Raw genomic sequence first — 16,842 nt, 5'->3', positions numbered from 1 at the left:
TTGTCCATGGCTTGGCAGGTTAAGTGACAGAACCAGAACTTTTACAAAAAAGTAATATATACTCACAACACTAAACAAAAAAGCCAACTGTGCAAAGAGTACACAGCGAAGTTTCCCCACACTCCTTCAACCATATACAATTCCCCAGAGGCAACCACAGGCAAGTAGTTTCTCCAGAATCTATTGTATTCTAGCATGTGTACATGTCACACTCTGGCGTATCTACTCTCCTTCTTCCTTTAAAAAAACAAATAGGGGCGCCTGGGTGGCTCAGTCGGTTAAGCGTCCGACTTCGGCTTAGGTCATGATCTCGCAGTCTGTGAGTTTGAGCCCCGCGTCGGGCTCTGTGCTGACCGCTCAGAGCCTAGAGCCTGTTTCAGATTCTGTGTCTCCCTCTCTCTCTGACCCTCCCCCGTTCACGCTCTGTCTCTCTCTGTCTCAAAAATAAATAAATGTTAAAAAAAATTTTTTTTTAAAAACAAATAAATGAATAAAGATAATCCATGTTATACAGACTATGCTGTACCTTGATTCTGTCTCTTACAAATAGGTCCTGGAAATCAGAACCAGGATTTGGGCCAGGATGATATACCAAGGTCCATGTTCTTAACTACTATAGAAAATTATTAAATACCGGATTCTATTTAACACTTCCAAAAAGACTTTTGATATTAATAGTAACTTTCCTCCTCCAGATGTCCCTGTGAAATACTTTTCTTTTACTCAAACATTCCTACTCACTTAAATTTCTCAAATGTTAAATGTTACTCAACTTTTGTTTGGAAATGTTGAGTATTTCTGCTTGCTGACCAGCAATCTTCGTTTAGAACTACACTGTTGTGTTATGTGTATTCTTATGTTAACAAATTATCCAATCTTTCAGAGTGACAGGTATATATTGCACAGAAGGACACTGATGAAACTACCCAAGGAACCAATACCATGTAAAGGGGACATGAAGTTAAATGGGTGGGGTGGAGAATGAAGTGTCAATATCATACTGCTGGTTAGAAGTAAAGATCTTATGAAATGAGGTCTAAATACACAGGAGTACCAATTGTGATATTTATATTGTATGCTAAAAACAAATTATATCTTAGAAAACCATAGGAGCATATCTTGAGGGGGTGACAAGAAACATTCCATGCACAAATGGAAACCCCACTACAAGGTTTAACGATGGGTAACATACCTCCACGTAACTCCAAATTGATGGCCAGCCTTCTTAGATTTTTCATTATTTTCCTCTATGGCCTCTTCCTGAAATGAACCATTATCAACAGAAATAAAACAAAACATGACAGCAGAATGCATTCTCCTAGCCTAGAATACTTAAAAACAGAAAGGTGAACGAAACTTTAGAAAAATAAAAGAAATACAGATCCAACAGAAGGTGAAGGAAAACTCCAGTAAATGTTCATTCAAAAAACCGATAATTCCTAAAGTGTAAATCAGTTCACTTAGAGATGCAAAGTAAAGCTGGCCCTTAAAGCAAGAAATGACAGCCTGGAGAAGAGATAAAGTCATTACCCTGTACAGCCTAGCCCAGAGAGAGAAACTGGAAAGCCAAACAACAGAGCCTGGCTTGATCTGGCTGTATCTGGCTTGGCCCACATAGAAATATTGTTCATTAGGTAAAAGCAAGAAAGGACATGTCCGGGTATGGGATCTAATGTCTAACACTAATCCAACGCAAGCTAAGATTCTTTTTAAAGACTAGTAACGTCACGTCCTTGATTTATAAACCTCACTCTTGGTGATGCTGCTATATTGTGAGGCAGGCTGGGCTGGCCCTGCGCAGGTCCACACTGCCTCTACAGCTGGGGCAACGGGGGCAGAGGGCCAGCCAGACCAGGGAGCCTAGGAGAAGAGACTCTGGAAGTGTCTGACAGCAACCCCCTGCCTACATGTTTTAAAAGACTTTTTTTTTTTTTATGTAAATAATGCACATCTGGTGGAGGAAAACTAGACATTTATGGAAAGAAAAGCACTTTTCATTTTCCCCTCATGCATACGGAAATACTTTTATAAAAATGGAATGTTGTCTAGCCTATTTTCTCACTTATTAATGTAAGATCCATCTTTCCACAGCCGAACAGACCTAGTCTTCTCCAACACCAAACAATACCACAGTTCAGTCACATGCTACTGGACATCCAGCCTGTGTTCCACATTTTTGCAATTTTAAGTATGAATACATTATAAAAATGAGGTATATAATCTCTGTGCACAGGACCCAGGGGTGCCCTTGGGATCTTTTTCCAGAAGTAAAACTCTTGGGTTGAGAAGTCAGATAGGACTCACTATCAACAGGCCAGCCCTTGGCACAATCCTGTTCTATATACCCCCAGCACATACGCTCACTATATGCCCACATATGTTTGCATTTTTGAGGGGACTGGGATCAGGGGGTCTTTCCCTGTTCCTTACACATCATGTGGTCACTGTACGTAACAGTAAAAGAGGGGCTTCCTAAACATTTCTGGTCAAAGCTTTAGCTGCACGCGGAAGGCAAGGTCAAAATATTTTTAAGAAGGGAACCGAAATTAAAATAATTGATTAAATATTTCTTCCTCCATACCACTTTTTATCAAAGCTAGTATACCACATCACATCTCAGAACAAATCTCTACTATCCTAACACATAAGGCATAAGAACTTGCCTCACTTTGACATGAAATTACTACCAAAAAAATTTTAAGAATCACTGCCAAAAGCCATTACCAATTCTTCTGATTTTTCACTTTGCTGAAAATGATTATCAGCTGAAGGCTCTTGGTCACCATAATAACACAACAAATCCAAGAGACTATTACTTGTTTCCAGAGATACAGTAGTTCCTGTGGGTAGAAGAAAAAAGGGGGAAAAAACTTTAAAACATCAAAGAACTAAAGCTCACTGGATTAAAATTCTTCACTTTCCATAACCTGTGACTTTCTTGCCTATGTATATAGTGGCAACCACCATCCTAAGAATGCATGAGTATGCACTCCACATCAACTCAAACACCTGGAGTGATGCAGACAGGGACACCATCCCTACTGTGTGATCTGACATGAGAGACTAAAACACAAGACAAAGCCTGACCTTTGTGTGTGCTCACTTATTTTACATACTTGTCTCTTCAGAGAAACTAGCTCATGGTTTTAACTACGGTCTCCAAACTGAACACTCTGCAAATTACTGCCACTTAGTTCCCCTGGTTCAGTTCCATTTTTACAAATGCAAGCAAAACTATTCCGCTTCGATCCAGGCCCTCACTGGAATACCTGCCTAGAAATACTAGCCTAAATGTCCAATAATAGTAGCTTTTAAAAAAACTGTTACCCGAAAACATGCTTTCATCTTGACATTAAGAAAAAAAAGGAAAAAGTATGAAATGGAGTATTTTAGAAGTACCCTCATTTTCCTAAAAAAAATATACTGATAAAAAATGCCCATTAGGAATTTAAAAGTGTAGAAAAGAGCAGAGTGGAGAGAACCGAGGCTATGAAGGGTAAATGGATTGGATTTTACTATCTCAGAACTGTATATCCCTGAGAAATTACCTAATAACGTTTCCTTTATAGAATTATTATAAAACACAGCAACTCCTAAGATGTTATAGAATTAAATTAAGCATGTGAAATGCCCAGCAAAGTGTTTGGTACTTATTAGGGGCTTGATAGTAAAACTTCATCTAATCCATCCCATGGCATATTGGCTTGTTCTGTTACTCCGAGCTGTGGGTCTGACACACTGTCTTTACTGAATGTCTGCATGTGCCCATTCCACAGTGTATAAAACTAGAGGAAAACAGACCTGAGCACTAAGAACTCACTTACCAGACATTTATCATATTCAACAAGCAGAGGGAAAAGGCTCCCTAAATTATAACGTGCATCAGCAATTCATCCGTACATCCAATGCCACAGCAGGCTACACACCAGAACTCTCAAATCAAACACAGCTTTCTGCAAATGTTTCTTGTTGTGTTCAAGAATATACTGAGCAATTCAACTCAGTTTCGATCTCTTCTATGTCTGGTTGATTTTTATCCTCAATCACTGAACAACATCCTGAAGCCCATAAACTTACAATGCTGCTGCCTTTGATGCTATTATAGGTACATTCTCCTGGTAGTTTACAAGTCATGCATTCTGGATCTATACCACCAGAGGTTCATCCAGATCAAATTCAGAGAGCCAAAATTTTAGAGACAGAAGTTCTGAGGAACTAAGTGACTTTTCCAAAGCCACAGGGCTAATTAGTGTCAGAACTAGAATCAATATCCCAATTTAGCGCTTCCTTTTTAAATACTCCTTCCTTGTCTGTTTTATGCCTCCATACATACTTAAAGAGTACAAGAAACCTGAATACAATATGTACATGCCAGAAGTTAAAAACAGAAGCCAAGGAAGAATGGCTATACAATTTCCCTACTTGCCAACACAATATAGCCGAAGAGCACAAATAAACTAAGTTACAGCTCCATCTCACTTATAATTCAAAAAATAAAGCTAAAGCAGAACTGGAAATATTATTAAACTCTTAAAAACATAAACACATCATCAAGCAGACATACGTGTAACTTGTACTCAAAACCAGCACGATCACATAAACCACAGCCCACTTTCAAGCCCATGTTCCTAGAGGTGTTTTAAATGAACCAAGTCACCTGCTTGCAACAGCTGATCGAACATGTCCACCGAAGCTCTGACTTTTTTGAGCTTGATTCTTTCCTTTAAGGCAGCTTCACTTATACCTTCAATCTGAGGTTCAAAGTACTCAGGCATTAAACACTAGGAAAAGAAGATGGCTAATGTTAGCACAAACAGCTAAAGGGGAAAGAACTGAGCAGGACTGAACTTTTATCACCAAAACACCAAAATAAAACTTCACCATCCCAATTCATGTTTCATGGACCGGGTACACGTGTACACCTCGTAGGGAATATAACTGCAAAAAAATATCAAAGCCCTCCAATACATAAAACAAGATCATTTAGCTATCTTCCAGCTCAAGGAAAATTTTTAAAAGCACCCCAAAATAAATATTTAATCCATATCTGAAGAATCCTGTTTCCAACTTCCCCAACTTCAAGTTGAACCTCTGTCCTCTACTAAAATCACCCTTTCTTCTTTCTTCCCGACCTTGTTTAAAAGTGTCAGAGTACTGAGGTGCCTGGGTCGCTCAGTCAGTTGAGTGCCCAACTCTGATTTTGGTTCAGGTCATGATCTCAGGGTCATGGGATCGAGCCCCGTGTTGGACTCCATGCTGAGCAACAGGTCTGCTTAAGATTCTCTTTCCCCCTCTACCCCACTCGCGGTCTCTCTCTAAAAAAGTGTCACAGTACACCTGGTTTGCAGAGGCAGAAATCTTTCATCCCTGATGCTTCTTCTACTCTATAAACATTCACTATCACCAAAGTATGTTGGTTGTACCTCACTCACTAGTTTATTTTAATACTTCTTGAATGCTGACGATTTCATGCCAGGCATGAAGCTAGGCATTGGAGACACAGAGATGAAAGTAATTCTCTGCCTTTAAGGTTCTCCCAATCTGATGAAGAAAGAAATAATTACAGTGCAATGTGATGGTAAATGATGGGAGATCTCAGAGGTATGAGAGTGCTGCCTGCCAGGGAGGCAGGGACCCATGGAAGGCTTCAAGTCAAAGTGAGCTAATAAGCACAGAAACGTTAACTGCTAGTTAAACACACAGGGGAAAGGTTGGGCCAGGATTTCAGCATTTTTACCTATACAATCGCAATGACCTCCTAATTTGTCACTAGGAGTTGCTGCTGGAGAAGCAGGAGGGCTGTGTGTGGGTGCATGTGTTTAGGGAAGAAAGCTGTTTGGGACAGGAGTCTGAGGTTACTATTTCCACTAGTAAACCCAGGAGGGCAGAGGCACATCTGCTCCCCTCACCACTGTGACAATAGCACACAACACACCCTCCACGATGCTCACTCTTTAGGACTACAGAACAAAGAGGTAGTTGGAAATACAATTCGGAGTTCAAAGAAAAAGGCAGAAGGTTTACTCTGAAGAGAAACCAGGACACTACAGTATCAAAGTGGAGGGATCTGGGCCAGATACACAAGAATGGGATGTAAGGGCCACTGAAGCAGGAAGACTGCAGACAGGAATAAGAAAATGGCTGAGCATGGAAACCGAAGACGACGTCAGCACTTAAGGGGGGGGGGGTGGCATAGAAAAGCTACTGAAGGAAACTGAAAAGGAACAGTCACAGAGATAAAGATCTAAGATTCTGGTGTCACAGTAGCCAAACGGAAAACAGGATGGGGAACAAACACACACAGGAGCTTAAAAAAAAAAAAAAGATTATTGTGAGCAAAGATAACTGTACTCCTCAAAAGACTTCACCCAGGGGCACCTGGGTGTCTCAGTCTGTTGAGTCCAACTCTTGGTTTCGGCTCAGGTCACAACCTCACCGTTTGTGAGTTCAAACTCCCTGTCGGGCTCTGCACTAACAATGTCGAGCCTGCTTAGGGTTCTTTACTTCTCTCTCTGCCCCTCCCCTGCCTCTCTCTCTTTCAAAATACATAAAAACATAATTAACTAACTAAATACTTCACCTGAATACTGAGGACATTCAAATGGCTACTCAAAAGCAGCTATGAAAACTTGGTTTAACTTATATCTACATAAGTATTAACTGAAAAATCACAATTACCTCTCCTTACCGGTATATGAGGTTCAGCTGTGTCCTTCTGAAAATATTTGGGATGTGAATTAATAATAAACTTTGCTGCATTCTCTCCAGATTTCTTTGCCAATAAAAATGAACGCTATGAAGAAAAAAAAAAAAAGAATCAGATAGAAATTGGCATTTACATGTAACTTAGACTCAAGATCAAAATTACACCCTCAGGAAGAATTATCTACCCCCTGAAAAAAGAATGCAACAATACAAAGAAACCCAAATACAAGTTAAATCACGTACTATTTCTCTGCTACTGAGTGTGACATTTTAGGTCACATCTTATATACAGCTTGCGGAACATAAAACCAGTGCACTGAAACCAAGTGGACTGTTCCAATGCAAAAGAGCCCTGATTATTAAAACCCAAAACCTTTCCACAGCCCATCTCTAAAACTTTTTAAAAAAGTAGTAAGGGATTCAGAAAGTCTATTGAATTACCTATCAGCATCTGTTAACTTCCCAAAAATTTTTACAAATAAGGTAAATTACACACGCGTGCTTCAACCCAAACAAGCAAGATAAAACATAATGCTAGAAAAGCTACATGGAATTACTCACAGATTCCACGGAGGACGTTGGTATGAGATAAGGATCATCCTGAAATGCATAAGGGGCAGCTGTGGAATCCTGTGAAGACACAGAAGTCTCTTTAGCTAGACTTTCATAAAGATCTGGAGGTTTGATGACCACAAACTCTGTAAAAAACAAGTTTTAATTATACATATATAACACATGCAGAAGTTTACCTGTGTGTATACAGTGAGAGAAACACTAACACCTATACTGTACTCCCAGCTCTCTAAGACTCGGTTATAATTACATACAACTTGAAGCAAACAATGGCTCAGCCCCCCAGCCCCCCATGACCCCTTAAGATCTGAGGGTGGTCCCAAGAACTACTGCTGTTGTAAACTACAGGTCCTCTGAATTAACTAGTCCGGGCACCAGAGTCAGGCACCAGTTTCCTTCCAAGCACGGCCACTGCCCATCACAGAGTCTGCCCTCCACACAGAAGACGCCTCCGCGCCCTCTTGGTGCAGCTTCTGTGCGCTGCCGTCCAAGCTCTGTATGCTACTTTAAACTGCTCTAGGTAGAACCTGAAGCAAAATAATCTCTTCAGTACCACTCACTGAAAACTGCCTCCAAAGTACTTTCTCTATTCTCTCTTCTCCCCTGGAGTCTCCTTTCCTGGGCCTTCTGGGACCTCTGTTCCACAGGAAAACCCTACATCCAGAATCTCTCCTCACGGTGCCCTTGAGGTACTGTCTTACTGACTTGGCCTCTCCAAGGGTGACCCTCCCTGCAGCTCTCGGGGCAAGGCTGCTCATAGCTAAGGCACGGAGGCTAGATCTTTTTGGCGTCTCAGCTTCCCGCTGCCCCTTTCAAAACCCATATCGCTTCATACTCATTAGACGCTCATTTCATCTGGTTACACCACTCTACTAACATGAGGCAGTCACGTGAGGGTAAACCAGCGGTAGCAGTTCTAGGTTAGCTGCCCCGGACTACGTATGTACTCCCTGATTATACTCAAACTGGTGCCTAGCTCTGGTTCTGATTCTCCACACCACCCTTCTTAGATTCCTATTTAGGGCCTCTAGTTTTGGTGACACGCTCTAGTTCTTCTAACTTTTACTAGACTTATCCTTCCTATTTACTTCCCAATTTTCCTCCCTCAACAATTTCCAAGTCCTTCACAATCCGTGAAAAACTGCACTCTGGCCTTGTAGTTCAGATGACTGGAACCAAATTTAACCCCACACTATACTTGCCTGAAGCTACACCCTCTCCTGTCACCTCTATCTCAGTGAACAGTACTGACCATGCTGCAGTTCAACCTGTAGATCCTGTCCCATTACTTCCATTCAATTAACCTATCATCAGATCCAACCAACGCTAGTTCTTTAACATCCCCTCACCTGTCCCTTTATCATCTTTAACATCCCCTTATCATCCCCTTTAACTGTCCCTTATCCCAACTGTCATGGCGACAGTTCTGTGCTCTCACACTCTCTGTCTCTAGGAGCTGTGCGAGGAAAGGGTCTCTATTCTTCACCTGGCACAGCACCTGGTCAGCATCACAAGGGTAGAACAGGTGGTTACTGAATGAATACCTTGGACTTCAAGGGCCCAAATGCAGACAAATCAGAAAGCCACACACATAATTCTACAACTTCTTTGACTTAAAGGCCATTTTCATTAAAAAACTGAGAACAGTTGGGAATGCAAGCTGGTGCAGCCACTCTGGAGAACAGTATGGAGGTTCCTCAAAAAATTAAAACTATAACTACCCTACAACCCAGCAACTGCACTGCTAGGTATTTACCCAAAGGATACAGGTGTGCTGTTTTGAAGGGGCACATGCACCCCAATGTTTACAGCAGTGCTATTGACAATAACCAAAGTATGGAAAGAGCCCAAATGTCCATTGAGGGATGAATCAATAAAGAAGATGTGGTACATATATACAATGGAGTATTACTCGGCAATCAAAAAGAATGAAATCTTGCCATTTGCAACTACGTGGATAGAACGGGAGGATATTATGCTAAGTGAAATTAGTCAGAGAAAGACAAAAATCATGACTTCACTCATATGAGGACTTTAAGAGACAAAACAGATGAACATAAGGGAAACAAAAATAAAAACAGGGAAGGGGACAAAACAGAAGAGACTCATAGATATGGAGAACAAACAGGGTTGCTGGAGGGTTGTGGGAAGGGGAATGGGCTAAATGGGTAAGGGGCACTAAGGAATCTATTCCTGAAATCATTGTTCCACTATATGCTAACTAGTTTGGATGTAAATTTAAAAAATTAAAAAATTAAATAAAAAAAAGAAAAAAATACACATAATTACAAAAAAACCAAAAAAACAAAATTGAGAACAGTCTCAAAGGACCATTTCTCTAGTTCACATTTCAAGTGCCTACTTAGGGATAAATGATGCTAGTGTCGAGATACAGTAGTATTTTAAAAATTTTTTAATGTTTATTTTTGAGAGAGAGACACAGAGCACAAGCGAGGGAAGGGAAGAGAGAGAGAGGTAGACACAGAATCTGAAATAGGCTCCAGGCTCTGAGCTATCAGCACAGAGCCCAATGGGAGCTTAAACTCATGAACTGTGAGATCATGACCTGAGCCTAAGTTGGATGCTTAACCAACTGAGCCACTCAGACACCCCTGGAGATGCAGTATTTTAAGAATCCCTTCTGAGAAACTGCTAGGATATATTAGTGCATATTCAGCCCAATACTCCTTAAGTTTAACATCTACAATGGAAAACAATCCCGGAAGTCTGTGATAACGGCCTTAAAGAGGATCAGTATCCTCACAGGTATCATGGTAGTTATTAATTATTTTAGACATTGTCCCCATAGTTGAAATTAAAAGTATAGTTTCCTGCTAATGAAAAATACAATCAGAAAGTTTCTCAGGGTTGGCAATTTGAGTCCCAAGTTGGGTACACAGATTATGTTCTGAGGCATTTACCAAGGTTTCAGTTTATCTATCAGACTACAAACTCTATTCTTGAATTGTCAAGAGAAAGTTATTGAAAAATATTTCACTAATAACAGCTAGCATTTACTGAGTACTCCTTTGTGCTAGGCACTGTTCTAAATCCTGTCACATGTACTAGCTTATTTCTCACTAAAACCTTGAGGTTTGATGCTATCATTAATCCCCATTTTATAGATATGCATGTGGAAACATCAAGAGATAAAGTAACTTTTTAGTGCAGATCACAAAGCTAACTGCTCAGCTCTGAAACTCCAGGACGCACACGGTCAATCCCTGCATTATTTCTAGCATAGTAGATACACTACTGCTCAAAGCTGGTCGCCAGATCACTTGCATTACAGTATCCCACCCAAACCATCCCCCAGGACCATGCATTATAGCAAACTCTTCAGGGGATTCAGTTTAAACATTATTGGTCTAAGATAAAAACACGGAATTTGGAGATAAAAGACATGGAACTAGGTCAAGTACTTAACTTCCTAACCAATGTGTAGCCAGTCCCTTTAAGACCTTTAGTTTTGGGGTGACTAGGTGGCTCAATCAGTTAAGTGTCCAATTCTTAATCTCAGCTCAGGTCATATCTCATGGTTCACGGGATTTAGCCCCTCATCAGGCTCTACACTGACAGCATGGAGTCTGCTTGGGATTCCCTCTCCTTTCTCTGCCTCTCCCGCACACGTGCTCTTTCTCTCTAAATAAACTTAAAAACACACAAAAAAACAAACAAAACAAAACCATCCCAAACCTTTAGTTTCCACACCTGTCACATGAAGGGAGTGGATTAGATTATTTCCAATAAACTTTCAAGATTCACAACAGTTTAATCATGAATAATGAAGAAGTATGAATACTAAATGTATAATTAACTGAGTTGGGTACAAAAACCTAAAACTCCTACTTACCCTATTCACTGTGGATGCAAGTGCTTGAAGAACAGCCACTTTATCCCTAAGAACAAGAATCACAAGTTAACCCATGTCAGGATTTTCACATCTACAAAGTGAACAAGTGAGTCAATTCTCAGAATGGATTGGCCAGTAAAAAAGTTCAGGTCTCAACTAAAGCCAGTTCTTATTTCTTAAGATCATTAGAATAACAAGTTAGAAAACCGGAGTGCCTGGGTGGCTCAGTTGGTTAAGCGTCAGACTTCGGCTCAGGTCATGATCTCACGGTTCATGAGTTCGAGCCCCAGGTAGAGCTCCGTGCTGACAGCTCAGAGCCTGGAGCCTGCTTCACATTCTGTGTCTCCCTCTCTCTCTGCCCACTCGCAGTCCATCTCTCTCTCAAAATAAATAAACATGAAAAAAAAAAAAAGAAAACTGCCTAGTTCTTTCGTCTAAAGGTGATTAGTACATGTTCCTACTGTACTTTGCCTACCCACTCTGGCATGGTCCCCCCTACCATCACCAAGGGCTAGCAATTTCTACCCTCATCTCAAAAAATTCTCTATATCTATCGTGAACCTTGCCTCCTATCCATTTTCTTTCTTTCTTTCTTTTTTTTTTTTTTTGGATTTTATTTTTAAGTTATCTCTACACCCAATGTGTGGCTCAAAATTATATCTATCCTGAACCGTGCCTCCTGCTATCCGTTCTCCTATGTATGTGTGTGTGTGTGTTTTTTAAAGTTTATTTATTTTTGGGACAGAGAGAGACAGAGCATGAACGGGGGAGGGTGAGAGAGAGGGAGACACAGAATCTGAAACAGGCTCCAGGCTCTGAGCCGTTGGCACAGAGCCCGACGCGGGGCTCGAACTCACGGACCGTGAGATCATGACCTGAGCCAAAGTCGGACGCTCAACCGAATGAGCCACCCAGGTGCCCCTGTCTGTGTGTGTTTTTAAAGATTTTAAAGTAATCTCTACACCCAATGTGGGGCTCAAACTCACAATCCCAAGATAGGGTCAAATGCTCTACTGACTGAGTGAGCCAGGAGCCCCATTTTCCTATGCATTCTTATTGCAGTTTTCTGGGCTACTCTTGCCTCTTTTATCTCAATTGGTGGCTCTTAACTCAAGTATATACGAGAATAAATCACAAACTATACTCTGGACTTCCTAAACCAAATTCTCCAAGTTCCATGGCGAACTATCACATGCAGTCTTGCTGAATTCCCAGATGTTTCTGATGTACTCTTCTGATTTAGAAACTCTCAACTATACAGCCTTTATAAAAATTTCAGGCCAGCTGTCTGCTGTTCTATGGGTAGAGACCCTAACTACTGGAAGAGATTTCAGTGGAATAGACAAACCTAGATAATTTAATTTCAAATTTATTTTTACTCCTGTTACATTTTATATGTTTTATTTCCAAAAAGGAAGAGTAAATTTAGTAAACCAAAAGTTACCTTTCAAAACAAAGTTTAACATAACATTTATTACAAGTTAGCTATAAAACAACATACAGGAAATTTTATATTACATCAAGACTGAATAATTCCTTGACATATACGATATCACTGGGTTTCTAACCATTTTTTAACATCACATTTATGTAATCTCATGGAGACAAAGACATTCTCTCATGTCTTAGCATTCCCTAACTAAAGCTTCCATTAGACTATATGGTTTACCAAGTGAATACATCGTCATAGCATACTGAACAACAGTTAAAAAAAAAAAAAAAAAAAAAAAAAAAAACATTCAGATTACTCATTAGTTCTCTTTTCAAAAAAGGGTTATTTAAAAAAGCAAACTTGGGGCGCCCGGGTGGCTCAGTCAGTTGAGCGTCCGACTTCAGCTCAGGTCACGATCTCACAGTTCGTGAGTTCGGGCCCCGCGTCGGGCTCTGGGCTGATGGCTCAGAGCCTGGAGCCTGCTTCCGATCCTGTGTCTCCCTCTCTCTCTGCCCCTCCCCCATTCATGCTCTGTCTCTCTCTGTCTCAAAAATAAATAAACATTAAAAAAAAATAATAAAAATAAATAAATAAATAAAAAAGCAACCTTAATGAATACATTATCCCTAAAAAATAAATTAAAACATTATAGATTACGATATCAACTTGTGACTCCCTCTTACTCCACTGTGAGTCTGGTACTTGTTTTTTGTTTTTTTATAAGATTTTATTTTTAAGAAATCTCTACACCCAATGTGGAGCTCGAACTTACGAGCCTGAGATCAAGGATATTTCTAGTGAGGTAAAAAAAGAAAAGCTAAATTCTGCAGTCCACACTATTTTATTTTCCTTCCTTAAAGACCGCAAGAATAATACTTCTGTCCAGTCTCCCAAACATGTAAAACTTTCGTAAAAGAGAAAAAAAAAAAAGGAAAGAAATTATTCTAATAACGATGCTCATAATTAACTATTATGTAACTATTAACCCAACTTAGTTCAGGTCTTTTAACCCTATTTAAATTTCACGCCCCATTCATTCACTACCCTCCACCTTCCTCTTTAAGTTCTTTCCAACTCCCAAGTTTTCCTCCCATCAGCTGTTCTGTCCCCCAAAATGCTCTCTCTACTCTTTGTCATTGGCTCCTTACCTTCAAATGTTTTGCACTCAACTCCTTGCTGAATGAACACTGACTGAATACTCACCAAGTTTTCTTTTTTGGAATGACCACTTCTTCGATCCCTTAATTTGAAAAATAAAACAAAATATATCAATTTCCCAATACTACTACTACTACAAATTAGTGCAATGATTTAACATGCAAATGAAATTATTTCAATATATTTTTGTATACCTGTTACATTAGCTCCTTCAATCTTTGGGAGGGTTGCACTTCCAGAATAAAATCTGCAAAAAATAAAAGCCCTGTAACTGGTACTCATTAATGAAGTTCCCACCTCCCTCCACCAATGTGCATTTTGAACCCAAATTTTCCAATTGTCATGGGTCAAAATGACTGGATAATTCATGTCAATGCACACTGAGAAGACACGGCCTGAAGAACATGTTCAAAACCATTACAAAATAGACATATGGATACAATAATGGTCAACAGTTTTAAATCAGGCAATCTTATTAAATAGAATCAGGAAAAAAAAATCTCAGTAACACCTGAACTGAAGCAGCAAATGTGAAATATAAGGGACTTTTTAAAAAAACATTTATTTTATTTTGAGAGAAAGAGCGAGCGAGAGCACATGCTCAAGCTGGGGAGAGGCAGAGAGAGAATCCCAAGGAGGCTCTGTGCTAATAGCACAGAGTCTGATGTGGGGCTGGATGCCACAAACTGTGAGATCATGACCTGAGCCAAAATCAAGGGTTGAACGCTTAACCAACTTAGCCACCCAGGCGCCCCTGAAATATAAGGGACTTTCAACTTTGGGAATCTGAAACACTGAGGTTAAGAGGAACAATTTAACGAGTCCCTGATTTTATACGAATAACACCCTAATAATAAGACTATCCCACTTGAAGCAGTTATGATAAACTATTAAACTAAGATCACCATAGCCTTTCATCCTACTTCATCCAACAATCAAGAATTTGCCAAATATGTATGTCCTAAATTAAACTTGAAACTGCTATTATTTTTTACACAAAATTTAGAATTACTGACCCATGACCCATGAGTTTTAAAATGTTCTGGGGGCGCCTGGGTGGCTCAGTCAGTTAAGCGGCCGACTTCGGCTCAGGTCGTGATCTCGCGGTCCGTGAGTTTGAGCCCCGCGTCGGGCTCTGTGCTGACAGCTCAGAGCCTGGAGCCTGTTTCAGATTCTGTGTCTCCCTCTCTCTGACCCTCCCCCGTTCATGCTCTGTCTCTCCCTGTCTCAAAAATAAAATAAAAACGAAAAAGAAAAAGTTCTGATCACAGTAAGAAATAGTCAAATATCACACAGTAATGGGCGCTATTATTGTGTATTCCCTTCCTACATTGGATTGGTACCATTCACAAAATTGACAAAATGTGATTAAAAACAAAGCTACTTCCTCTACTGGAATCTGGTCTCAGGCATCATTCGAAAACAATACTTCTCTGCTGGGGATCAACTTCAAAGGGATCAACTCTCAGAGAGAGTTGGCAATTGCTTTTTCATGAAATTAGGATCTAAGACCACTGTTGTCTTGTGGGTGAATACAGAGGGAGAGATGCTGCTGTCAGGCAAAGGAAATGAGTAGAAAAATGTCAACAGTGGCACTATGAAGAAAAGGACTGCGATTGAGTACGAAGGCTTCCACAGTATCAGGTGGGGTGTCTTTTCTTTTTTGAGCAGAGTTGAGTGAAGGTATCGCATATAAAACATACACTATAAGTTACACATCTCACTTATCTCTCACCGTTTTTCAGTTATTACGAGGTCCACTCTACAAAAAACTTGTCTATTATCCCACTCAAGAAATGGCAAACATTGAATCCAAAATTGGGCTTTTCCCAACTTTCCATTACAAGTTACTGTATTTCCACTACACCACTATTTGTATTTAGTGAAAAGTATTAAATACGTATTCCAAGGTGTAACAATCACAGCAACCCAAAGGCTGTGCTCAAATCTTTTAGATTTCCCTGCATTTTTGAAGACCTGGATAATTTCTTAGGCCAATCATCCCCACAACATCCAGCACACAGTGGCCCTCATAAACTGCTTTAATTTGGGAAAAATCTTCAGAGTTCCCCTATTTGGTGAAAATAAAGAAGGACGCATAATTTCCTATTTTTAAAACTTGGGAGGGGTTGCTATAGCACATTCAAACGTAAGCTCCACGACAACAGGGTAAGCCAACCAACCAAGAAGTAACATCGTACCAAAGTACTCTGGGGCCCTTTTCCAGGACTCCAGCTACGCGCACCTGGTTAAGCACATGGCCGCGAAACCGCGCATGCGCAACCCACTCCATCGTCCCTAGCTCCACAGCTCTTAGGGAAAAGCTGATACACAGGACGAGGTTGGCTGGGGAGGGGGGAGGGTCTTTCTATTGGGTTTCCCAAGCGTCTCTTACCTGCTGGGGGCCTTTCCACACAGACCCGTCCACTGGCCCGTCAGCGTCAGGCAAAGCCTGCAGCGGACACCGACATAGAGACCCGACGCTACCGCCGCCATCTTTAGATTCTTTTTTCGCGTAGCATTCTGGGAAAGCGTGACCTTCAGGATCACCCCATGGCGGGGGCGGGGAATAGCTCGGCTATTGGCTGAGACGGAACAAGACAAAATGAATCAAGAAATAGGTTAAAATTTCGTAGTTTGAAAGACTTTGGTACGGAAGTTAAAAGATCAAAATGCCTCGCTTTCCTCGGAGAAATTTTCCAAAACGATTATTTTAGTGACCTATTTCTTCGCTATTTTCAAAATAAGAGGGTGAGTAAATGAGCGAAAGTCGTCAAATTACTTCCCCCCCTACCGTGAAAGTGGTCTCGTCCACGTAAATCTCATTCCAGCGAGCTTTTCTCGCGCGTAAGCGGAATGTAAATCACATGGTGGCTGCGGGCTTTAGGCTGAGTTAAGTTGCCCGTGGTCATTGGAATCTCTCTCTAGGTGTCAGAACTCGCAGCTTACGTGAAGGATGTTGGGCTCGAAGACCATGCCCTGGCGGAGGCTGCAGGGCATTTCCTTCGGGATGTATTCGGCCGACGAGCTCAAGTAAGGGGATGGTGGGGAGGAAGCATGCAGAGCCTGCTTGTTGAGGTTGGCGCCATGAACTACTGTTCCCAAAAGGTCTTGCGCCCAG

The 16,842-nt window shown here is 40.8% G+C and overlaps 2 protein-coding genes across 7 annotated transcripts in view; one reads left to right on the top strand and one right to left on the bottom strand.

Moving 5' to 3' along the window:
* PTCD3 (pentatricopeptide repeat domain 3) overlaps positions 1-16,236 on the bottom strand; it is a 29,337-nt gene extending 13,101 nt beyond the window's left edge. For 3 of the 4 annotated variants that reach the window (XM_042932910.1, XM_042932911.1, XM_042932912.1), the window contains exons 1-9: positions 16,117-16,236; positions 13,916-13,968; positions 13,767-13,803; positions 11,132-11,177; positions 7,267-7,335; positions 6,689-6,793; positions 4,658-4,781; positions 2,725-2,840; positions 1,193-1,260 (exon numbers count right to left, since the gene is read on the bottom strand). In XM_042932910.1, the coding sequence (XP_042788844.1) occupies positions 1,193-1,260; positions 2,725-2,840; positions 4,658-4,781; positions 6,689-6,793; positions 7,267-7,335; positions 11,132-11,177; positions 13,767-13,803; positions 13,916-13,968; positions 16,117-16,217 (719 nt within the window). In that variant the 5' untranslated portion in view covers positions 16,218-16,236. Of the gene's footprint in view, positions 1-1,192; positions 1,261-2,724; positions 2,841-4,657; positions 4,782-6,678; positions 6,794-7,266; positions 7,336-11,131; positions 11,178-13,766; positions 13,804-13,915; positions 13,969-16,116 lie in introns of those variants that run through there. The other variant, XM_042932913.1, reaches the window with a different exon arrangement.
* Positions 16,195-16,842, top strand: part of POLR1A (RNA polymerase I subunit A) — a 76,182-nt gene continuing 75,534 nt past the window's right edge. For 2 of the 3 annotated variants that reach the window (XM_042932906.1, XM_042932908.1), the window contains exon 1: positions 16,586-16,754. In XM_042932906.1, the coding sequence (XP_042788840.1) occupies positions 16,678-16,754 (77 nt within the window). In that variant the 5' untranslated portion in view covers positions 16,586-16,677. Of the gene's footprint in view, positions 16,473-16,585; positions 16,755-16,842 lie in introns of those variants that run through there. The other variant, XM_042932907.1, reaches the window with a different exon arrangement.

The sequence above is a fragment of the Panthera leo genome, chromosome A3 (genome assembly GCF_018350215.1).
Source record: "Panthera leo isolate Ple1 chromosome A3, P.leo_Ple1_pat1.1, whole genome shotgun sequence".
In the NCBI taxonomy this organism is placed as follows: Eukaryota; Metazoa; Chordata; class Mammalia; order Carnivora; family Felidae; genus Panthera; species Panthera leo.
The sequence above is the reverse complement of the archived record's forward strand: the minus strand, read 5'-3'. Positions and strand labels throughout refer to the sequence as shown.